At 52.5% G+C, this 24367-nt stretch overlaps 1 protein-coding gene across 9 annotated transcripts in view; it reads right to left on the bottom strand.

Annotated features, from left to right (window-relative positions):
* The window catches only part of CASKIN1 (CASK interacting protein 1), a 31709-nt gene extending 9913 nt beyond the window's left edge, over positions 1-21796 (bottom strand). For 6 of the 9 annotated variants that reach the window (XM_072599486.1, XM_072599483.1, XM_072599485.1 and 3 more), the window contains exons 1-18: positions 21647-21796; positions 11799-11850; positions 11593-11690; positions 11339-11484; positions 11129-11224; positions 10767-10897; positions 9461-9569; positions 9097-9205; positions 8865-8959; positions 8255-8372; positions 6530-6631; positions 6307-6401; positions 6123-6207; positions 5924-6012; positions 4593-4703; positions 4409-4510; positions 2372-2510; positions 168-2219 (exon numbers count right to left, since the gene is read on the bottom strand). In XM_072599486.1, coding sequence (XP_072455587.1) covers positions 168-2219; positions 2372-2510; positions 4409-4510; positions 4593-4703; positions 5924-6012; positions 6123-6207; positions 6307-6401; positions 6530-6631; positions 8255-8372; positions 8865-8959; positions 9097-9205; positions 9461-9569; positions 10767-10897; positions 11129-11224; positions 11339-11484; positions 11593-11690; positions 11799-11850; positions 21647-21740 — 3823 coding nt within the window. In that variant the 5' untranslated portion in view covers positions 21741-21796. Of the gene's footprint in view, positions 1-167; positions 2220-2371; positions 2511-4408; positions 4511-4592; positions 4704-5923; positions 6013-6122; positions 6208-6306; positions 6402-6529; positions 6632-8254; positions 8373-8864; positions 8960-9096; positions 9206-9460; positions 9570-10766; positions 10898-11128; positions 11225-11338; positions 11485-11592; positions 11691-11798; positions 11851-16056; positions 16409-16614; positions 17472-21646 lie in introns of those variants that run through there. The other 3 variants (XM_072599492.1, XM_072599487.1, XM_072599491.1) reach the window with 3 other exon arrangements.
* Positions 21797-24367: the final 2571 nt, after the last annotated feature.

Genomic DNA, 24367 nt, shown 5'->3' with positions numbered 1-24367 from the left:
TAGAAAATGAAGGACTTGAACCAGAGGGTCTCTAAGGTTACCTCCAAGCACTGAATCTTATAATTCTAAGAAAAGAGCCTGTTTTCTTGATGTGAGATCTTTCTGTATAGAATGCCCTGCCTCATCTCCCTCAGATGGCTGCTCATCGGGGAGAGAGCTGTACGTACCTGGGCTGCCAGGGCTAGGAAGTGGTGCCTTCTTGGAGGTGGTTGGAGGTGAGCCCTGGATCTTGGGGACCGGTTGGGCCAGAACAGGTTTAGGGGACACTGGGGGCTTGGCAGGCTTTTTGGCCTCTCCATCAGCTGCAGGGGGAGGAGGCAGATGGGCAAGGTCCGAAGGAGGGGGTGCAGCAGGGGGGGGCAGCAGGGGCAGCTCTGCAGGACCACCACTCTGTTCAGAGGATAGTCGCCGGCGGACAGTGCCTGTGCCATTCTGATACACAGATAGTGGGGGTGGCTCCAGCCCAGGCTCCCCCCGTTCCTTGGTCTTGGGTCTCCGTTTCACTGTATCTGACTCTGTCAAGATGAACTTGACATTCTCCTGCTGGCTCTGCTTGGCCCGGATGCGCCGCTTTAGTGTGGCACTGGCCTCAACCTTGGCAAGGGGAGGGCCCTCGCTCCCCTCCCCTTTGGCTGGGCCCCGTGGCCGCTGCCTGATGGTGAGACTGCCCTCCTCAGCGAAGGGGATGTGCTCAGGTGGGCCTTGCTCCCCGCGGCGGGCAGCAGCCAGCAGCCCAGTGACAGGGCCGCTGAGGGTGCGCCGACGGTTAACCACCTCACCGTCCAATCCAATAGCATCCTTGTGCTTCACTGAGGCCAACACTGTGACCACACGGCCTGGCTCAGGGCTGGCAGGATGCCCAGCTGGCCCTGGGTGCATGGGATGGCCTTCTGGGGGTCTGCGGGCAGCCCGGGCCCCACCCCCAATGGATGATAACTCCAACATGGCAGCAATGCTCTTGACACTGCCAGCACTTCCTGTGTCCACACTGCCAGCTAAGTCACTGGCCCTCCGTCGCTGGGCCCGCCCACCCAGTGTGCCCTCCTCAGGCCTGGCCTCCTCTCCCTCTCCATCCTGGACTGGCTCATCTACCAGATTGGCACTGGACATGGCAGAGCTGGAACGCTTGGGTGGGGGAGGAGGAGGGCCCTTCTTCTTGGGCCGCACGGCAAAGGACTGGCTGCGATTAACATTCTTATCACTGCCTGCTGGGGTCCTTACAGAGTGACTCCGTCCCACCCGTCTTTGCACTGTGGCATAGGGCCCCGCGGCGGGCACCATCAGCTCATCGCGGTCAGGCTCACTGTCTGAGGCTGCATAGCGGTTCAGGCTGTGTGCCCGCTTCTTGGGCCTCCCCGGCTCCTCCTCGGCCTCCCCCGCAGCTCCAGGTGGCAGACACAGCACAGGTACGGGCATAGGGGCAGGAGTCACGGGTGGGGGCAGCCCACTGTCCCCTTCCACAGGCTGGGGAAGCACATAAGCAAAACCCCGGTGGGTGGGCGACTGAGGAAGTGAGCGGGGTGACATGGGCCGCTCAGCTGGAGGCAGCAGCTGTGGAGTAGGCTTCACCTTGGCAGTGGCCGGGGCTGGGCTGTGGGGAGTGCCCAGGGTCTGTGGGGAAGCTGGACGGGGCTTAGTGGGCGTCTGAGGTGGTGTGAAGTGGCCCCCAGCAGCACCTGGTGGGAAGGACTGCCGGGGTTTGCCAGGCACCGGGGGTACACTGGCTCTCTTGACACTATGTCCATGGCGTGGGGGCCTCGCCTCCTTGGGACTTGGAGTGGAGGTGCCCTCATCAGCCAGGTACTCTTGGCTGCGGGACATGGGTCCGCTGGGGCCGGGAGGCCCATCTCCCAGAAGCTCTTGGGAACTGCTCATGTGCCGTGCCCTCCCACTCAGGCTGGGCTCATGACGCAGGGCACTGGCCCGAGGTGTGGGGGGCAAACTGTTGATGGGCTTCTCGGCCCCCCCCTCAGGACCAGAAGGGGGGCCTGTCATGGCAGCCTGCAGTTCATCACTCAGCTCACTGTCTTGGAATGTGATCATCTTGGGTGACTGGCATTCAGCAGGGGTGGGCTCTGGGGGTGGGGGAGACTCAATGGCCACAACCTCCAGTGACTGAGGGGCTTTCCTGCGCAGGGCCCCTGCCTCATACTTCCCATACTCGGCTTTCTGTAGCTCTGCCAACTTCCTGACTGCCAACATCAGTTTCTTCTGGTGCCCTGGATAGGAAACACATGGCAGATTAGACTGACCATGCCATGGGGACAGCTAAAGAGCTGCCTGGTAACAGGCTGCAGCCCAGATATTCCCTGGGTCACCTGGAAAAAGGGCAAGCATGGCTAGATAGAGTGGGGGAAGAAAGGCCCCTTACCCAGCTTGGTGATACCAATCTCCTGCAGGTCCTCCCAGGTGATGTCAGTGATAAAATCAATGTTCTCGTAGCCATTTTCCACCAGCACTTTGTAGTACTGGGCAAGGCCAATCATGGAAAGCCACACAGCCAGGTTAGCCTGAGGAAGGAGACAGCAAAGGGCCTTTCTAGGTCTCAGGGCACGCCAAGCCTGAACAGGTAGGTCCAGGCTTCCCAAGGCCCTCCCTGGCCACTGGCGCTGCCTTGCCTTTCCCTTCCCCTATCTCCCCCAAGCTGTTCCCTCAGGGTTGCTAGCTTGTGGCTGGGGTCAGGAAAGGGAGCAGCAGACTGGGGAAGAACAGACAGACAGACAGACAGACAGGTCAGCAGGTGCCTCAGAGAAATCAGATCATGAGAATGTCAGACAGCAGACATTGTCCTGAGTTTTGCTCTAGACCTAAGACCTTAGCCAGTGCTGGAAGGCCCCTCAGTCTGAGCCAGCCCAGTCTGGCCTGCCTGGGCACCGGCATTCACTGCACACCACCACTGACACCAAAGCATCCAACATTTTGTGTCTGTAACACACCTGTGACTTTGTCCAGACATATGGTGTGGGGAGGGCCATGTGACTGTTTCCCCACCCCCTCCCCCACCCAGCCAGCCAGCCATTGGTCCAACCATCTGTCCACCCCACCACCACTACTTTACACAAACAAACATGGACACACATCTAACCATATCCTACGTACATGTAAAACCCCAGACATACACACACATACATCCCAAGTACACCTCTCTCATACCCACCATACACATATGTACACACACACACACACACACACACACACACGCCAACTTCATCTCTTTCGCACCCACCATACTCTCTCCTCTCCCCACTACAATCAGGGCTACAGTTTCACCTTCTACATCCCTGATCAAAGCAGACGCAAAGAGAAAGAAAGAACCCTGGGACACATTTGTGTCGATCCCTAATGTAGGTGTGGGCTTGCTGAGAAGTAGATTCCCCCCAATGACCCCACTTGTCATGTGTGTACTTGGTCAATCTCCACCAAAAAAAGAGAAGGCACTATGGTGTTGTCCTTGGATGAGGAGTCCCGGACTAGGGAAGGGGTGAGGGAAGGTTATCCATGAGAGCAGAGCATGGAATCAGAATTGACAGAGCCCTCCAAGATTTCCTGGTCCATCTTTCTCCCCCACCCTCATTAGTAGATGAAAAAGCCAAGGCCAAGAGAGGACTGACTGGTGTGTTCAAGGTCACCCCATGAGCATGAGTGGCCAACCACCAGTTAGTTTCCAGGACTCTCCTCACTGCCTCATCTTATAGTATGTTGTGTGGGTCCAGTGGGCAAGTATTGATTGGGTGGGCCTGACCTGGTGGTTTGTGGAGGGCAGGGGTTAACAATGTGTATGTGCATATAGTGCTGAGCTATATGGATTTTACACTATAGGTGCTTAATAAATGCTTACTGATCGAATGAATCTGTACCTGCTCTTGGGCCCTGACCCTTGCCTAACAAAGAATAAAAGCTATTCAGCTGCCCTGGACCCAGGGCCCAAGACTCTGGGCCAGCATCTCCTTCTCTCTCAGCCCAGACTCCAGACAATGCACAGCCCTGGCCCCAGCCATGCCCCACTGCCCTAGGACCTGCCCCGCTGGGGAGGCCAGCCCTGGTGCCCATGATGGACAGATGGCTGGACAGGTGGCTCACTGCTGGCAGGGCCCGCGCTGCTCCCGAGGGGCCATCCTCAGTGTCTGACCGAAACGTCGCCTCACTCGTCTCCCCAGGGCCAGGTTGGGGGCAGCAGCTCCATCCAGGCCAGCGGGCGCTGATGGGGCCCTGGGGTGGCCCAGTGAAGTTGCAGGCATATGCCCCATGCCATTGGCCCCAGATGTGGCTGCCCTGTGCTGGGCGGCACCTGGGCTCCAGCGCAGAGGGTGACTGTCTGTCTGTCCTGGGGCTCCAGAGTGAGGCAGCACCCTCTGCCCTCCCCATGCCCGCCACGGCTCTGCCACCGCCGAGGCGGGAGGGGCCTTACGGGTTTGTGTTCAGGTAGCCAGTCGGGGAGGGTCAGGCTGTTGATCTCTGAGGTTATCTTCTTCCGGTGGCCAGGTTTGGTGACACCAATGGCCGTGAGATCCTAGGGCAGAGAAAAGGCCCCGTTACCGAGGTGGCAGGGTTCCCAGGGCCCATCTTCTGGGCCCAGCCAGTGGCCAGCTCACCTCAGGGGTCATGCGGCTGATAGTGGGGAGATCGTAACCAGAGGTGATGAAGTTGGAGGCATAGTGCTGCAACTGGAAGGTGGCGAGCCATTGGGTGACAGCCTCCGCACTCTGGAAGACAGAAGGGGGCAGCTGCTGCAGGCTGAGCCGCTGCTGGACAAGCCTTCACTGCCCTGTGGGGTGGGGCGCTTCCCGGCCTCTCCTGGGACCACTCAGCCCCAATTCTGCCGCTTCCTCTTTCGGCCTGGCCACGATCATCTGTACGGCTGCGGCTGTCATCCCTAGTGCTGGCTTCTCCTCCTTCTCCTCACTGGCCTTGACTGGGCTCAGTCACTGTGGCTGCTGCCCAGACTAGCCACCATCCTCCAGCGCTGCTCAGCCCTCGGGCCTTCCATTCGGCCCCTCCAGCGGAGTCCAGCCACTGTCCAGCCACACCTCCCTCCCTTAACCCTCCTCCATCTTTGTATCCACAATTCCGGGTCTGCTCCCCCCAGGATACAGAAAGCCTAACCGTGTGTGTGTGTGTGTGTGTGTATGTGTGTGTGTGTGTGAGCATCCTGTGGACAGGTGTGGATGTCTCTCAGTGTTAGCCAGAAATCCATGTGCCTGGCCTCTTCTAACCTGAAGTCTCCCTGGGGCAGGTTTATAGCCCCCTAATTAGGGGTGAGGCAGGGGAGAGGGTAGACAGAGAAGAGAAAACCTTCCCACAGGACCAGGAACAGGCCTGATCATCTGCCCATACCCAAGCCTGGTCCATCCCAGCACACTTCCTCCAAGGCCCTAGAGATCTGATTCAGGAGCAAGGATCCCAGTGATGTGCTGACCTCCAGAGAGAATTCAGCCCCACATGCCATCCATCCCTGTACCCTCCACGCATACACACACACACACACACTCAACATCTTCCACACATAACACACACACACTCAGCATCTTTCACACATAACACACACACACACAACTCTAGACATACACATGCATTCCCATACATACACCCACACACACACATCACACCATCCCTTTCTGACAGTAACACACATATACACACCAGTGGTTACCTAGTCTACAACAGATAGACAGTGGCCAAACTTGTCCTGAGCCTCCTCTGTAACCGTGCAAGCCATGATTCCTACTCTCCCACCCCCATCTAGGGCTTCTGGCAGGTGACCTGGCAGGGTCCTGCTGATCCCCTCAGAGATCCCCAGCTCTTTTCTCCTTGCCTGCGGTCCTTGAGCCTTTCATCAAGCCTCCCCACCCCCAATCAAATCAATGGGGTCCCTGGAAAGGGACCAGCTCCCTGACCTGAGAAGAGCCCCAGATTGACCCCTCACCTTTCCCTCAGATGCAGGCTCCATTTTTTTGGATGGTTGCTCACCATAGGCCTGCCCTGTGTGTGTCACAGGCTGGGTACGTGAGGGACCTGAGCAACAAGAGGAGGGGGCAGGGAAGAGACCATTAGAGGTTGGGGTGGCCTCTGAGATCCAAGGAGGCAAACCTAGAGGGGAGGAGGTAGAGTGACCGAAGGCTCACCTGCAGGGCCCTCGAGGGGCTTGGTTGGACTGTCCCCTGGACCCGATTCCTGGATGGACTTCTGGGAGAGCACAGTGGCTAAGAGCTGGGGGTGCAAAGGGACAGACCCAACGGGGTCACCAAAGAGCCAGCCTTTGCTCAGGATCTCCCCCTCCCGCCTGTTCACCCGTGTGTCCAGTCATACCTTGACCCCTTCAGAGCCGGCATGTAGAGCATGGCTCCCACTCCCCCCACTGCGCCCACTGGCCACGCCACCTAGACTACCACTGCGGTCAGCACCTGCCAACACCAGAGAAGTTTCAGGATTGGTGCCCACTCCTTTGGCCTCTCCTGCCAGGTGTTGCTTGCCAACTGTGGCTAGTGATGCCCATGAGAGAGGAGCCCCTGACCTGCCCTGGCTTCCATACCAGTGAAGGGTTTCCTCAGGACCCAAATTTCCTCTGGAGGGGCTGCAGAACTACCCTGGGAAGGGGACTGGTGGGACGGGCTCATGTCAGCTCCTCGGGAACCTTCAAACACAACACAGGTATGCCCTGAGTCTTGACCTCTTATGTCCTGGAAGACACTCAAGCTCCTACTATGAGGAGTGGGGTCCTGGCTGGGCCCCTCTGGATTCTCCAGGGTGAGCACAGCAGCCAAGCAGCAATCCCCCTTCCAGAGTACCCCAGGACTCTGAAACCCCAACTATCCTTCCTCTTCTTAGTAGGACAGCTCCTCTAATAGAAGCAGACAGGCAGGCTGGCCCTAGCCAGGTGTCAGGTCCGTTAACCCTTACCTCTCCCCTCTTGCACCCCAACCCTGAGTTCACAACCAGGGTCAGACCAGTGAACCTTCCCCCTTGTACCACAGCCCCAAACCCTGGAATTCTTCAGAGCAGGGAATCCAACATGGGCCTTGAGTCATGGCTACTCAGCTCTATGGGGGCTAAGGACAGATAGAAAGCAGAAAGGGACAGAAAGCAAATGGAGAGGAAACTTCTAATCCATCCTCATTCCCTCCAACATCACCTGAAGCTGAGCTCCTCAAAGCGTCCTTCCCTCTCTGAGCTGGTTGGGCCCTCCCCTCCCCTCTTACAGAAAGAAAGACATGGAGACACCCCCAGAGATCCGAGGCAAAAAGATAGAGACAGTGAAATCCAGAGAAAATGGCAGACAAGAACCAAGGAGACAAATGCCGAGACAGACAGACTGAGTACAGCCAGCAAGTGAGGGGCCTGAGTCACTGGCTGTCACTGACCAGGGGAGGGAAACACTCAAATTCAAAGTAGACCAGTTTGCAGTCAGCCTGTCTGGGGCTCCTCTGGACCACTGCCAAGAGCGGCATTCTGGGGAACAGCTGGAGGGAAGAGGAGGGACATTGATGGGGAAAAGGGGTGGAGGAAGTTGGAGAGAGGAAGAAGCCTTGACAGCACAACATCTCCTACAGCCTGCCCCCCCCCCCCAGCTCCAGGGGAGACTGGGACTAGGTATTTTTAGGAGTTGATGTAAGAAGTGGGCTAAGGGGATAGGAAGGCTCAAGGCTCCAGGCTCCAGACTCTGACACTGACCTCTCGGCTCCCTCTCCCAGAAATAGCTCTGCTTCTGCCAAAGCCCAGACGGGTCTGGGTCCTGTTTGGCCTAGCTTCTGACTCCTATATGATGAACTACCTAGGGCTCAGGTTCTTTAGGAACACCAGAGGAGACCATTCTCATTTCTGCAGCTGAGGGGTATTCACATACATGCTTCCATGCTCTGACTACCCAGCAGGAACATGAGATACCACATGCCAAGGTCACGCCATGGGGGTATGATGGTGGAGGGAGAAAGGATCAAGAAGGGAGTGTTACCTGGTGTGTCAGAAGGGAAGGGATGGAAAGGGAAAGGGCGCCACTTCTCCCTGCTGCCAGGAAGGATACAGCTTTCTCTTCCCATCCCTCTTTCCAGAGAGGGTCTGTACTGTTCTCAAACCCCAGGGACTGGAAAAAACCCTAGAAATTGGCCAGGGCTAGGAAACTGAGTCTGATCAGGGTTCAGGGGAAGTGTTTAGGGTCAGAGCGGGGCACAGAAGGGTTTAGGAGTGAGGATGAGAATTGGGAGGTAAAGGGCAAAGTTGAGGGTCAAAGCCCAGAGGAGGGTCAAGGTAGACTAGTTGCCTGCTCGTTTGGTGATGGCCTCGCCTAGGGTAGATGGGAAATAGCCAACACGATCATTGCCGGTCCGGTTGTCATGGATACAGCCTTTCCATCTGCCATCAGGATGTTGTTCAAGGACCTGTATCAAGTAAGGGACAGGGTTGAGGGCCTATTGGAGGTTTTGAGGGGTCTTGGGGCCCAGGACAGCATGATTCAGGGAAGATCCGTCCCCAACATGAACACATAAAATAGCAGAGACAGCAAGGAGGCGGCTTTCAGGAGACCCCATCTCCCAGCCTTTGCTGTCAAGTTGAGCCCCAATATGGCCTACTGAGGGCATGTGGGTGTCACTGGTAACTCCCAACCTACCAGGAATTCTCCTAAATTATTAACTAGAGGGAGAGAACAGCTCTGCATCGTGTCCTGGAGCCAACCCTCCCCTGGAAGCTGAATAATCCACCACCACCCCAACTCTTCTCCCATGTTTGGCCATGTCTCCCATGATCATTCCCCTCCACAGTGGCCACAAGGGAGATGGGATAGGGACCAAGGCCCCAGGAAGTCTCTGACCTTGGTCTGCCTCAGTAACTGACCACATCCCCCAGACAAAGCTCCTCATTCTCGCACTCACAGTGATCACATCTCCTGCCTTCACATTCAAACTTGTCAGGTCGTAGTTGTTACAGTAATCCTTTGTGGCCCGAACCTGCAGAGCTGCTGATGCCTCTGGAGGTACAGAAGAACAAACCCACCCAATCCCTGGAAATGAATCTAGCCATCATGCCTTTTACTTTCTAAGGATCTCTAGGCCCAAGCCTCTTTATACCAGCCCAACCTTCACTCACCACCCCAGACCTGCCCACCTCTCAGCAGCTGCTTGATCTCTTTGCTGGCCTGGGAAGTAGTGAATTGGTGAACGATGTCCAGCGCGGTCTGGCTGTAGGTGTTCCTTACATGGGCATTGATTCCACTCTGGTTGGAGGGGGAAGATAAAGTCAGGTGGAGAAGCTGGGGACCTGCAGCAGGGTGCTGAGAGAGCTTGGGACAAAAGCAGAAAATGGGCACCCATTTCTTCTGCCTTCTCCAGAATGACCATGATGGAAATGGGGTGGGGACCAAGGACCCTGGAGGTCTCTGGCACCTGTCTAACTCCTGATCTCAGTGCCCCCAGCCCTTCTCTCCCAGATGCTGACTACACCAAGTCTGTCTTCCCTTCCCTGAGCTTACATCCAGCAGGAGTCGAACCACATCCGTCTTCCCACAGAGAGCAGCCTCATGCAGGGCAGTGCCTGACTTGGTCTGACGGTTAATGTCAATGCCAGCTTGGAGGAGGAGTCTGGGCATGGGAGAAGGCAAGATGGCCAGAGGTGAACCAGGATACTGACAAATAGGTCTCATCACAACCTCTTACCTCTGGCAATGAGTCTGTACCCAATACATCACATATCTTCATACCTTTCAGGTCAAAGACTTGGAAAAATCTGACTCTACCCTTTTTCTCATTCTCCCTTCTCAAATGACCCAATCAGGAGCTATATCCTCTTGGATTTACTGACACAACAATACATCTGTCTTCCCCCTTTTCCACTCCTGTACCCCATTCTGGGATAGGTATAGGACTGTTACTATGGCCTCCAAATTAGTCTCCTTGCTTTCTTTCCCTGTCAAATTCATCCTTTACGTTACTGCCAAAGTCATCTCCATAACGTACTGCTCTGATGATATTACTTCCCTACTCAATAGCTCCTCATCACCCATCAGAGAAAAAATTATATTTAATTGGCATTCAATGCCCTCTACATCTTGGGCCTACCCAAGTATAGCTCTCTGTTCCAGCTAGTGTCTGTTTCCTTACTGGCTCTCCTGAATACATGTGGCTCATCTCCACCCAAATGCCACCCACCACCTCTGTGGAACTTTCTTTGGTCTTTCCAACCCAGGCTACTCTGCCACCTCTGAGCTAAAGCACACAGTCCAGTCCTCTTTTCCACATGGTCTTGTCCTGCTTTCTCCTTTTTCTCTGTGTAAATCTAGCCTCCCTCGCTGACTGTGAGCACCTTTCCCACTGACAAGATGCTGGTTTGTTCCTTCTCTGTCTCCCTCCCAGATTTTGAACTTGTCAAGGGCAGGGCCAAGGTCTGCTCCTTCTCTGTCTTCCTCTTAGAGATGGGAAAGGAACATTAAGCCCCTGCTATGTACCAAGTATTATAGTGGAAGCAAGTATTATCTCATTTAATCTTCACAACAACCCAGGGAGGTAGGTGCAAATATTATCCCTATTTTACAGTTGAGGAAACTGAGGTAAAAATATCACTCAGCTAGTGAATATCTGAGACTGGACTTAAACTCAGGTCATCCTGACTCTAACTCCAGATCTCTATCTACTGAACCACCTAGCTGCACAAGACCAGGCATACAGGGTGAGGGAATATTCAGAAGAGACAGGATGGTGAACGAATACAGAAAGAAAAAGCAACATTCAAGAGCCTCCCCTCCCCTCCCCTTTCCTGTCTATCCCTTACCAAGAACATACCTGATAATGTCAATGTGACCATTTTTGGCTGCCAGGTGCAAGGGGCTGGTGCCATTTGGGTCAGTGGCATCTCCTGGCCGAGGCTCCAGCAGGGCCGCACACATGTTACTACTCAGGAGCAGCTGCACCACCTTTAGGGGAATAAAAGGGAAAAGCAGGGGAAAATAAGGGCAGCTACTAGTATGAATGATGTCACTGTGCCAGAGAAGTCGGGAGGGAGGGACAAGATCAGATATCATCCATCTGGTCTCCCAGGACCATCCCCTAGGCTCCAAAGGCCAAAGCCCCTGTACTCTGTCATCTCCCTGTCCTTCCCCCCATCCCTGGGGCACTACCTGCCAAAGGGCCCCATGGAAACTTACCCCAACACGTCCAAACTCACAGGCCAGGTCCAAAGGTGTCTTCCCTGAATTGTCCACAATACACGGATTGGATTGATGCTGAAGGAGCATCTCTGACTGCAGGTCCCACCAGGGAGGGAAGGGAGGAGAGGGAGATCAGTGGGAGCCGATCTAGGGCTGGTCCCCATCCCTGCCCTGGTCCTCCCTCTACATCTGCTCCAGAGCCCTCACCACATCATAGTGCCCATGCTGGGCTGCCAGGTGGAGTGGGATGTGGCCCTCATCTGACGGGACGTTCACGGCAGAGCCTGCCTTCAGCACCAACTTCATAGGCTCCTTCCTGCCTTGCCAGGCTGCATAGTGCAGAGGCCGCATCCCTGGGGTAGGAGGTTGATGGTCAACTAGACCCTGACCCCTGACTTGGCCTAGGGTCTCCCTCCAGAGGGGAGAGGAATGAGCAAGTGGTGGGAGTAAGGAAGACTTGCCTTTGTTGTCTTTGATGTCCACAGCAGCCTGGGCCTCCAGAAGCAGGGCGATGAGTTCTGTATTACCATTGAGGGCAGCATGGTGGAGGGCTGAGAAGCTGGGAGGAGGGGTTGGAAGGTCATGTTAGAGAGGCATCCAGCCTCATCTCAAACCCCCTCCTATCCATGGGCCAGAGGAAGAATCCCCTGCTGACTCCCCCACTTACCCATCAGGGTCCTGGAAGTTGACATTGACCTTCTTGGCCGAGCCCAGGAGCTCTAGGAAGGAAGGGAGGAGGACTGATGAGGATGGACGGGAAATCATTGCTGTTCCTGACTCTTGGGAAGGGCATAGAAAGGAGGCCACAAACCCTCCCCTCACTACCACCCCCAAACACATATATTCACAAAAAGGCCTAAAGTCAATAGCCTGGCTCTAGAAGACACAGAGCCCAAATCCAAGTCCAGGGCTAAAGTTCATCATGTTAATAGCAATTAATAATAATTAAAATAAAATTTAAAATTAACTCAGTAAATGAATTTAATAAATTAAATTAAGATACAATTAAAATTAAAAACAATTAATAATATTTTATGTAACACTTAGTATATGCCAGGTACTGTGTGCTATCCTTTACAATTATCTCATTTTATCCTCACAATGACCCATGGAGGTGGGTGCTTTTTTATAATCCCCATTTTACAGATGAAGAAATTGAGGCAGACAGCAGTGAAGTGATTTACCCAAAGCTTCAGAGTTAGCATCTGAAGCCAAATTCTAATTCAGGTCTTCCTGATTCCAAGACCAGCACTCTATCCAACACACCACCTAGCTGCCTAGCTGACACTACGTTTCCATGGTGTTTTATGATTTACAAAGTACATCACCTCCTTTAATCCTCACAAAACAACTACACTGCCAGGAAGGTAAAACAGTTATCCTTGTTCCCGTTTTACAGATGAGGAAACAGACACGGTGAAGAAAACCTCACGCAGTCAAAAGCAGCAGATCTAAGATGGAAACCCAGACCCTTTCACTCTACCACACCACAGGTGCCCTCTGTCATCATTGATGGGGAAAAAAGATGACTTGGAAAGTCGGAGGGATGGGGAGGTAAGAGGGGGCGGGAGGGAGGGAGCAACTGGATGCTCCCTAGGATTAAATATACATATTCTACCTCCTTCCCTACACACCAGAAACAAGGCTTGGGGCCAGACCCTCCTTTGACTGCCTATAACTAGATTTCACAGAAATGGGGACAGGTAATATTGTCTCTTTGTGCCTCAGTTTCTCCAATGGTCGTACTCTAATGCCAGACTATCCATAAGATTTGAGATGCCCCAGGCTCTAGAACTTTCCTCACTATTACAAGAAACCCCCTGCAATAGCGTATAGAACTGGCTGTGAGCCCTGAGCTGCATCTCCCTCTTAACCCTCTCCCCATCCCCACCCCCCCATACACACACACACACACACACACACAGCCATCCTCCCCTGGGCTCTTGGCCCACCAGGGCACTGAGCCAGCTGCTGCTACTGCTTTACTTCTACTAAATATAGCCTGGGGGTGGGGTGGGGGAGACAGGGAGAACACACAACAGACTCTCATACACACATACATACACATACATACACACACACACACACACACACACACACACACACACACACACACACACACACACACACACTTCCAGGACAAGCTGAGGACTCTGTATGGGAACTAATTGGATAACTCCCCCAGTGAGTGATCCATCTTCTTGACGTCTGCAGACTGGGTGGGGCAGCATGGGAAAGCTGGTAGATCCAGGACAGGGGTGTCTCTTGGGGAAAGGTGGAGGCCCCCAAGGCCTCAACATTAAGCTACTGGCTCAGAGACACCCTCACCCACTTTTCTGAGCACTCAAGAACAGGACTGTTACTTTTCCTTCTCTACCCCCCTCCCCAACTTCCCCCCCCTGGTTCCTCTGCAGCATAAAACTTGGGAGAGGCTGGAACCAGCTCTAAGGTCACTTCCTGGTCCAGCGGCATAAAGCAAAACAGTCCCTGCTCAATGCTGAAGCAAACGTAGATGTACGTGTGAGTATCCCTATCTGTCTCTCCATCTCTGTCTCTAGGTGTCTGAAGCGTTCCTAACAAGACTGAGGTTTTGATTGATAATGAACCTCGGGCTGAGCCCAAACTGTAGTTTTGCCCTTCCACCAACCCTGCCTGCCTTCCACCCCTTTTCTCTCCCCCCCAACCCCCAGGATTCAGGCCCAGAACAACTCGAAGCCTGTACCATATAGCTCCACAGCCCTCCCTGAAACAGAACCAAATACCCTGCTTCTGTCCTCAACTGTCCAACCACTCCCTCAGGTGCCTCCATCCTCTTGGAACCCTCTTCTCCAGCTATACTCCCCAAAGTCCCCAGGATCTGCCATCCCCATTCTATCCACTTCCCCTTTCTATGGCTACTACCCCAGAGCCAAGACTAGTAGAGACAGTCCAAGACACCAAAGCTGAACTCTTGCTAGAGAAGGAATAGGATAGAAGGCTGGGTAGATGGACAAAACACATAGAAAAATGGGCAGCCAGATGAATGAATGGGTGGACGGGCATGGACAGACAGATGTAAGACAATCTCCTCAGAGCTAGCTCTCTTGGCCCCTGCCCTGAGCTCAGGCCCTTCGCCGGATCTGAGTCAGCTCTGGCCAGACTCGAGTGGCCCCCCACCACCACTGGGCCTGCCAGGACATTGGTTACATAACCTGTTTGTGGGTCAATCAACTCCAAGGGGGAGGGGACCTCTAGCCTGGACAGAAGCCCCTTTGTCCCCGATTAGGATGAGGGGGTAGGGATTTATGGAGAGGCCCAGAGGGTGTGGCCTGGTGGATCAAGGGGGAATAAGGAGAAGGGTGTGATAAGATGTTGGGGTTGGGAGTTGAGTACTGTGTTCTAGTCCTAATTCTGTCACTGACTATGTGACTTTAAGTACCTTCATCATTCTGGGACTTAGTTTCTCTCATAGGTAAAATCAAGGGTTTGGATTAGATCATCCTAAGGTCTCTCCTGTTTTCTAAGAACCTTCTATGTTCTTCTATGTTCTTTAGGTCCCTTCCCTTGGAGGCAGCCTAGGTAAAGTAGTGGGTAACGGTGCTGGCCAGGAAGACTACAATTCAAATCCTGCTTCTGATACTCCTTACTTATATGACCCTGATCAAGTCATTTAACCTCTGTTTGCCTCAGTTTCCTCAACTATAAAATGGGGGAAATAATAGCTCCTGTTTCACAGGGTTGTTTTGATTTGAGGATCAAATGAGATCATATTTGTAAAAAAAAAAATTAGCCCAATATCTGGCACATAGTAGGTGCTTAATACATACTCAGTTCCTTCCTTCCTTCTTTCCTATCCCTTCTTTCCTCCCTTTTTTCTTTCCTCTCTCACTTCTTTCTTTCCTCTTTCTTTTCTTCCTTCTTTCCTGCCTTTCTTCTTCCCTTCCTCCCTCCCAGCTAGCATTCTGGATACTAGTCTCTTCCGGCTCCAACATTCTGTGTTCTAAGGTCTCTTTCAGCGTTGTCTCTTCTAGCACTAATATTCAAGGCACTAAATCCCTTCAAGCACTAATATTCTGTGTTGTAAATTTCCTCCAGCGCAGGCCCTCTATGGTTCTGCGATTCTATCCAGTGAGACCCACACACACATCTGCTCAGTCACACCATAGCAGAGCAGATCTACCTCATTAGCACATAATAGGTGCTCAACAAATATTTTTTGAATGAATGAAGTCACACATTCATACAGTCACAGATCCAGGAACTGTTGAACTGTCACATACATAGGCACCCACGCTTGCCTCTCCCTGGCCAGGAGGTGAAATTTTACAGCAAAGAAGGCTGATTTTCTGGGATAGATTTAAACTAACACTGGGAAGATGGGAGGGTCCTTGCCACAAAAGGAATCCTCTATCCCCATCACACACACACACACACACACACACGAGTCACATAAGCAAACACAGACACAAAAACAGAGAGAAATAGCCTGGTTATCCTGATGACATCTAGAGCTGGGGAGAATCTGTCTCCTCCATCAGACTGATTAGAAAATCAAACCAAAATGCAGGACACTTGTCCTCTTTTTTGCTCCAGTCCAGTTCTTAGAGATCTCCTTGTATTTAGCGAGGGGAGATGGGAAGGACAGAGAAGCTATGGGATCCCAACCCCTCTTTCCCTCAGAAAATCCACACAAAAGGTCACAGATAGCTTCTGGTCTTCCAAGGCTTTTTTGAGGTCATCAGCTCTGTCTCGCTTCCTTTAGGGAAAACAGCTAATCCTTCAGCCCAGGAGTTTCCTCAGCAGACATAATAAATGACCATACAGAGACCTTGAGAGCCTCCCACTGGATTATCATCATATACCATCCTTTGATATCAGCTCTGACTCCAGATCTTAACCAACCTGATCCTAATGTCACTGAATAACCCTAAGACAATTACACTGACCTGCAAGCATCAACAAAGCCCAGCTCAAGATATCAAGCACCCTGATGCTATGACAAGCATTCTGAGCCCACATCACCACATTGACTGTGAGATATCAGAATACTGACCTCACAATATCCACAATGACCCTGTGATATCACCACATTCACCCTGAGATATAATCATACCATAATATCACTACCATAACCCTGGGATAGATCATCTTGCCACTTCCAAGATATTACACTAACCCTATGATACTGCCTTGACTCAGTGGTATCACTAATCCCAAGATAACATTGTTCTGAGCTCCTAATACCACATCTTATCCCATAGACACTGACAAGTGCATCTAAGTGTGTCCTGTATCCCCTCTGCATGGGGTAGGTCTCTCCATAGACTAAGAGATCCCCAAGGACAGAGGTTGCATACATACATTTAACCCCTAGATTTCAGTCAAGCTCTGATAAAGCTAAGGTTTTGGCATAGGTTAGGAGGAATAGCTTTACGACATGAAGGGAGGGAGGGAGAAGAGGGAGAGCTCTGAGTATAGTGTAGTAAGTTAAGGAAGAATTGTACCTCTGGATTCTCTCAGTCCTATCCCTGCTCTTGGGCAGCCCAAACTCTAAGGGAAGAGTGGACATACACATCATTATTCTGATATCATGACAGATTCCTTGTGAGTTGATTGGCAGAAGATTGGAGGAATCAGTACCTTGATGCTTCTGCTTGTTCCCATCACCCACTCTGGTCACAATGAGGTGGGCAAGGCTGACCCTTGCCCTTGGCCTCTCAGCATCCTCAAATGATATGGGAGCAAAATGATTACAGTCCACTGACAGATGGTCCTCATGGTTTATATACAAAAACACACAGAGGCAGACATGAATACACGGATATAGATGGTAGGAGATAATTGCCCAATTATGGATCAAATCCCCACATCCATCAGGACCTACCTCAGTAATACTTTGGGCATCTGTTCCCACTTCTACACTCACCTAACCACCGCCCTAGAAGAAGCCTTCATTATTGCTTTCCTGGATGATCCTAACAGCTTTCACTTCTCTCCCTTCCAATGCGTGCTGCATGAGGTGCCAAGTCAATCCTCCCATTGTACCACTCTGCTCCCATCTCTCCAGAGCTCCAAACATGTTCAGTGGCTCCCCACTGCCTACTAAATAAAGCCCAAACTCTTTAACTTGGTATTCAAGGGCCTTTACAATGTGGCCCCAGAGTACTTCCTTTCACAAAAACATATACATAATAACTCACTTTTCCATAGCTCTCTACAATTTCTCTCAATGGTGCATAACCTCCTTGAGAGTAGGGGTAAATCTGTGTTTTGCCTTTGTATCCAAAAAGTTTTCTTTGCACACAGTAGGGACAAAATAAGAATGTTTTGTTGAATTAAACTGCACAAGATTACAGGGATAAGGCCCCCAGGTCTAATTCCATAGACACAAGAGGAATTTCCATTAGGGAACTTACTTTACAAATGCAGATGGAGACATTCTGTGCAATTTACAGTTTTAGTGTGTTACCTGAAGCACAGAAAGGGTAAGTGACTTGACCAGTATCACAAAGCCTGCATGTGCCAGAGGTAAGACTGGAACCCAGGTCTTCCTAGCTCTGAGACCAGCACTATATCCACCATTCCATTCTACTTCTCTGTGGAGATGATAATATAAATATTACGGTTCCTATTTTCCAAATGAGAAAACTGAACTTTAGAAGTTCATGGGCTCTAACCTCAGAACCCCAGTCTTAAATACAGCACTCTATACAGTTACTCAAGTGGTATAGTATAAAGAGACTTGGTCTCAGAAGTCAGGAGAACTGTGTTGGATCCCGGTCTGAATATTTACTTTCTATATAACCTTGGGCAAATCATGGACCACTTCAGCCTGTCTTCTAATATGTAAAACTGATATCCAGACACTTGCACCTATCTCAATTCAAAAAAGTTCAACATTTTGTTTGGTGTTTTTTTGAGGCAATGGGGTTAAGTGACTTGCCCAGGGTCATACAGCTGAGGCTGGATTTTAATTCAGGTCCTCCTTACTCTAGGACCAGTGCTTTATTCACTGTACTACCTAGATGCCTCCACATTTATATATTAAATGTCTATTATGTGTCAGGGCACCAGGGATACTTATGAAAATTACATCTGAAATTTTGGTCATAGTTCCCTCTACCTGGAATTCCCTCTCCCTCCATCTTTTCTTATCTAAGTCTGACTCATACTTCAAGGTCCAGCTTAAGTCTCACTTCCTTCAGGAAGGCTGGGGAAAGGCTGGGGAAGTCTAGTTTGACCAGTCCAGTTCACACTGAACTTCTTTCTCTCAGTTTCTATAGCCTTCAAACTGAGGCCCTTCTTCCACAGCCTAGCCCCCTGATCACCCCACTTCTGTCTTGTTTTTTCATCCCCCAAGATGATAGGTCTAAAAGCCAGCATTTCTTCCCCCAGTCCCACCTCCACATACCAAAGGAGAATGTTAAATTGGGTACATGGGGCACTCAGTTCAGGCAGGCTAGCTAGACTGGTATGAACTGGTGATAGAAATAAGAAGGGATTATGAAAAAGGATGATAGGTAAAGTGGATGGTGGATGATAATGGAGGAAGCAGACAGGGGCAAGGGAAAGATAATCAGAGGATGGTGCAGAAAGGAGAATGGTGGAAATGGGAAGCCAGGTAAGCGTAGAGTCAGAGGGATGATGAAAAACATGAGAGCCTTCTGATTATAGTGGGGAAAAATTTCTATTTCCTCCAAGCACCAGAGCTGCCCACTGAACATCACTCCTTGCCCCGGCCCCACCCTCCCACTCCCTGGGCCCAAATTCCAGCTGCACTTTGCTGAATCAAAATATATCTTACTCCAAAGCAGGCCAGTGTCACCATGGCAACCGTGCTAATTCATGAAGGGGTTTCTCCTCTCTGATTTATGAAGCCCGCCCCCTTGGAGTCAGAGCACCGAGTTGGGGTTCCTGTCCCTGTCTGTCTCTATCTCTGTTTCTGTCTGTTTGTCTCTGTGTGTCTCTTTTTCCCTGTCACTGTCTCTCCCTGTCCCTAGCGTCATCTCTGTCTCTCCCAGTTTCTGTCTCTGCTGTTACTATTTCTTCCTGTCTCTCTTTCCCTCTGTCTCGGTACCTAACTTTGAGCTCTTACAGAGCCTAGAAACAGATTCTTCTGACTCTGAGCCGAAATTGTCTCTAGTTCAGGACTTTCCAGTTGGACATCTGACTTGTGACCCTTGGGAGGGGGAGGGTGTTAAGCCAGGTAAACTTCTGAGAGAACCTATGTGTGATCAAAAGGCATGATCATCCTCAGGGGAGAACTCTGCCTTGAGGGGAGGGGGTGTCTTAAGAGCTACCAAGAATTGACAGAGATCAGAGAGATTAGAAATGAATGCTGAGGGAGAGGGAGAAGCCCCTTACTCTAACTAGCTCCCACCTCCTCATACTTTGTGTCTGTCTCTGTGTGTTTGCCTGTGTCTGTCAGTGTATATATAGGCAGTTATATGTCTGTGGATAATTGTGTTTATCTTTCCATGTATAGGGGGGTAGTGCATACAATATTCTGGTCTCCCATCTGATTCTAAGGAAGCCTGAAAAAAATCAGACTTGGGATCTTAGTTCCCACCTCTATCCCACCTTCTGACTCCCCAGAGAGGATAAACATTAAGCAAGGGTTGGACCAGAGGCTGGCTACCTTGGGGGCTTGATGACTGCCTCCCTCTCCCCACCCTCACCCCCAGGACTGAGACTGCCTCAAGCCCCTGACATTCCCTGGGGAGGAGGGAGCTTCCTGCCTCCATTTCCCAAGAAACCCCTCCCCCTACATTGGTCCCAGGTCTTGAGAATAGGTGGGGCAGAGTGACAGATTCACATAAACAACCTGCAATTGTTCACGAACACTCAGTGACACACTTCTGCACACATATTGCCAACTACTGCTCACACACAGATGCACTTTGATATACATGCCATAGCCACACACGCAGTCAGTCACATGCAGAGGGAGGCATAATCTCACACACTCTAGGAATTGGCTTCTATCCCCATCTCTCTCCCCCCTTCCATCCTTCCCCCGCCCTCTCCCAGCCCCTCCATCCATCTCCTGCTCCTGGGGGAGGCTCCGGCTGAGCCAGGATCAGCGTTAGGATCAGGAGGCTGAGCAGAGGCTCCTAGGCCCTCCCAGGGGGAGCTCACTGCAGCCAAGGGTTCTAACCTCACTACTCTGCTAGCTTCCTCCCTCCCATATCAGCAGAAGGAGATGGGCACTGCGTGCTTAGAGATCCTCAGCTTCTCTAGACTGTTTGATAAGAGATCCCCCTAGGCTAGAGAAATAGACTCCAAGAATAGACTGGTAGCTCAGACACCTGAGTCCTTATCCTGATTCTGCCCCAAGTTGGGCGACCTTGGACAGGTCACTCAGCCACTTTGTGCCTCAGTTTCCCCATCAGTAAAACATTGCCTAAACCTTCTCTTGAGGGGCCATGAAATGGGATTATGTCTCCCCACAGAGCCCCTCCCCTCTGTCCCCTGCCTTTAGCCACCTCTCTCACATATATACATGCATACATACATACTTACATACACACACGGTCACATCAGCCACACCCTCAGGGTGGCCCCTTCCCAGTTTTCTCCAACCTTTGTTATTAAGCATGACGCGAAAGTATAGATAGAAGACCCAACCCAGTCCCCCTGGGGAGCTACAAGGACGGACAGCCCCTCATCATCAATTGAAAGAGAGAATTAGAGAGGCAGGACCCTGCCCCTCACTTTCCCCACCCAAACACCTAGGGAGAGGCAGCATGTGAAGCTAGAGCACACACACGCGGGACTGTCCAGGTGGCCCAGTTGGCTTATGTGTGTCCACCTGTGTGTCTTGGAGTCCCTGTGACCCTGCATCTGTCTGTCCTAGCCCTCTCTGTGCCCATCTATCTCTGTATCCCTGTAGCTTTCTGTATACCTCTTGAGTATGTGTGCTGAGATGGGGGGGGGGTAGGTGGAGGGACGACATAGAAGGGTAGGGGGAGGTGCGGGTTTGGGCTGTTGAATAAAATGCGCCTCCGGAGCCTGGCGAGGGCGAGTCATCGCCTGGCCCCCACCACCTTCTCTCGGCCCCAGGCCAGCCTCTCTGCAGCCTCTGGCTAAAGTGGGGGGGGGGGAGAGGAGGCGGGCTACCGGGGGCGGGGCCAAAGACACCGCCCCCCTCAGCCTGTATCCCCCCCACCTCCCAGAGCCCCGAGACACTGAAACCCCCCAGTATCTCCCCACCCCCTAGGTCCCCTGGGGATCCCCTCAGACCCTGCATTCCTATCCCCCAGCATCTCTTCGTTCCATGTCTCCCCACCTACACCCCCTCCCAGACCTTGCACGCTCCCCTGGCCCTCACAGATGACCAGGGCCTCCCGTGACACCCCAAATTCTCCCAATGCGTGCCCCCAGACCCAACATCGCCTCCGGACCCTGCATCTCCTAGGCATGCATCTCCACCCCGGGGGCCCTCTTGCCCCAAGCCCCCCACCCTCTTCCCAGACACCCCCCCTTTCTCCGCCCCCAGACCAAAGCCCCCCCGCCCCCGCCCCCGCCCCCGCTCACTGGCTTTCCCGGGCCGCGGCCTCTGCAGCAGCCTCTGCACGGCGCCCACGTCCTCCGTCTTTACCGCCTGCACCAGCTCCTGGTCCTTGCCCATGACGGGGTAGCCCGCCCGGCCCTGGTCCCGCTCCGCCCAGGCTCCAACCCCGGCTCCCGGCCCGAGTCTCCCGACCCCAGCCCCAGCCCCGGCCCCGGCCCCGGCCCCGGCTCCGCGCTCGGGCTCGGGCTCAGCGGCGCCGGAGCATCCTCGCCGCGGCTCACGGGCGGGAGGGGGGAGCGCGTCACGGGCGGGGGGCGGCCCGGGGGCGGGGGGATGGCGGGGATGGGCGGGGGCGGGGCCGGGGGGAGGGGCTGCTGCGGCCCCGGGCGGAGGGGGTGTGTGTGTTGGGGGGGTGGTTAGTGGGGTTGGGGGAGCCTGGTTACCTGGCGCCGCCTCCAGGACGCCTGGATCCCAAGCATCTCCCTACATCTTGTCCCTCCCCCCTTCCCTAATCACAGTGGGTTCCTTCTCCTCCAGCGCGTCTGTGATTCTGTCTGTGTGTCTGTGTCTGCTGGAGAAGATGGATGGAGATGCATAACCTCCACCCCTGGGCAGGATGATGAGTCCTGGAGCTGCAGCATCTCCTGGGGTTTTTCCATGTTGAGATAGGGCTTAGGCCCCCTCTAGAGTCATCCTGGGGTGGGGTAGGGGAAAACATTCCCATGGTGCTCAGAGAAACCATAACCTGCCTAGTAGGAAGGGGTTGGTGCTGAGGATATTTTTTTTGGGGGGGGGAAGGCATGAAGGAGGGGCTCAAACATCTTCTCAGAGTCTCAGAGCATGTAGGGGCCTCAGAACAGTCAGAGATCCAGAGATGGGTATCAGGAACTCAGAGGTGATGTCAAGGGATCTGAGACATTGTCAGAGGCTCAGAGACATGTCAGACTCAGAGATGTGTTAGAAAAGGTGTCAGAGATAGTGTTGAAGAGGGATCTCCCGATAATAAATTCAGCGTCAGTGAACCTTCTGAGAACCTCTGTTCCCCACCCCGCCCCCAACCCCAGTGGCACCTTCACAGCCTGAAGCCTTTTACACATTCACACTTCCTGGAAAACACAATACACCCCCATCTTCCTCCTTCCAGCCCCTTCTCCCTAATGGGGATGAGCAGTCTTGTCCTAAAATGGTATTGGGGTTCTGTCAGCTAAATTTTTAGTTCCCTTTGAGCCTTTATACAGTTACCAACAACAGTCCTGAAGGACTCCAGATTTCAAGCCTTCACCCCAGCTATGTATCTGTCTGCTCCAGGATGCTGGGGTCAGAGCCTGGATCATTGCTGGGTCGGATCAGACACACACACACACACACACACCCACAAACTCCCCCATCACCACCCAGGAAAGTCCATCTGCTAACAGTATTTTGATGGAGCTTACCGTTGCTTACCGTTAGCACATTGGCAAAGCATTCAAGGATCTCCACAATCTGCTGTCACCCTAACTTTAGAATTTTGCCCCACAATACTCCTTTCCCATAATCTACACTCCAGCCAAACTGGGGACAGACGCTCTCCTCATTCTCACCCTCAAGTCTCCCGTTCTGTAGGCTTTGTTCACATCACTTTCTGCTCCGGGAATGCCCCTTCCCCCACCCCAACGTTCAATTGTTGAAATTGTTGCCCACTTCAGGCACTACTTCCTCCAGGAAGCCCACTATAATAACATACTTTCCCCTTCCGTCTTCCTACTGGAATGCTCTCTCCCTCATCTGAACCTCCCCCTCACTCCTCAGAACACGTAGGGTGTTTGTGTCACATTCTTCTGAGTATGATGGTCAAAAAGGTCCTCGTTTCATCACTGGCATTAAATTGTTTGGTTCCCTCAGGGGGCAGAGCTGGGTCATCTTCATCTTCGTCTACCCCCACCTCTAGCTCTTCCCCTTTCCCCAGAAGAACACACATGCTTGAGAAATGAATGTTTATCCCCAGATAGAGACATGGAAATTTAGCCCTTGACCCAAGAAGCATTGACAAGGACAGATAGCAAGCAGATAACCCCATCACCACCATCACCATCATATACACGTCTTCTGTAGCTAGAAATGGTCAGCCTTGCAGCCCCATTACCTGATGATGGCAAGCTAGTTATCCCCTGCCTAAATGCCCTAAAGCAAAAGAATAAGACCAAGACCACCTTCATCATCTTACATACTGTAACCAGATTTCTCTTGGTAGAGGGAGAGAAGAAGTACATGATGTGCAGTGTGATTTGCACAGGCATTGCCCTCCCTCCCCCTCATCCTGGGATTCTCCCACCCTGGGGAATGGCTCAGTCCTCTAGGGATGCTACAGAGACCTGCTACCTAGAGGGCCCTAGCTTTGTTCTACAATTTTTCTCCCAAGATACCAGCCCTACTCTCAACCCTGAGGCCACTCCACCCCAGCCCATCTCCCCTAGGCCATTCTAAAATCTTGGGGGCAAGTCATGACTCTACATCTCTGGGACTGGCCCTGGCTTTCATTCTGGACACCTTCCTGATCCCACTCAGACACCCCTCCCTGAATCCAGGGGGCAGTGGCTCTGCTCTCACTTTCCATAATCTTCAGGACTTGCTCCAATGAAAAAGTTTCTCTACTAGGCATTGGGCCCTGCCTAACAGCTCTCTCCAGTACTAGAGGCAGGACCTAAGGTGCAAAGTTCAACTGGCCAAAGTCCCCTCCTTCCACCAATGTATACCCTTAAGCC

This window comes from Notamacropus eugenii, chromosome 1 (assembly GCF_028372415.1).
Source record: "Notamacropus eugenii isolate mMacEug1 chromosome 1, mMacEug1.pri_v2, whole genome shotgun sequence".
Taxonomy (NCBI): domain Eukaryota; kingdom Metazoa; phylum Chordata; class Mammalia; order Diprotodontia; family Macropodidae; genus Notamacropus; species Notamacropus eugenii.
Note: the sequence above shows the minus strand (reverse complement) of the source record. Positions and strands in the feature narration are given on the sequence as shown.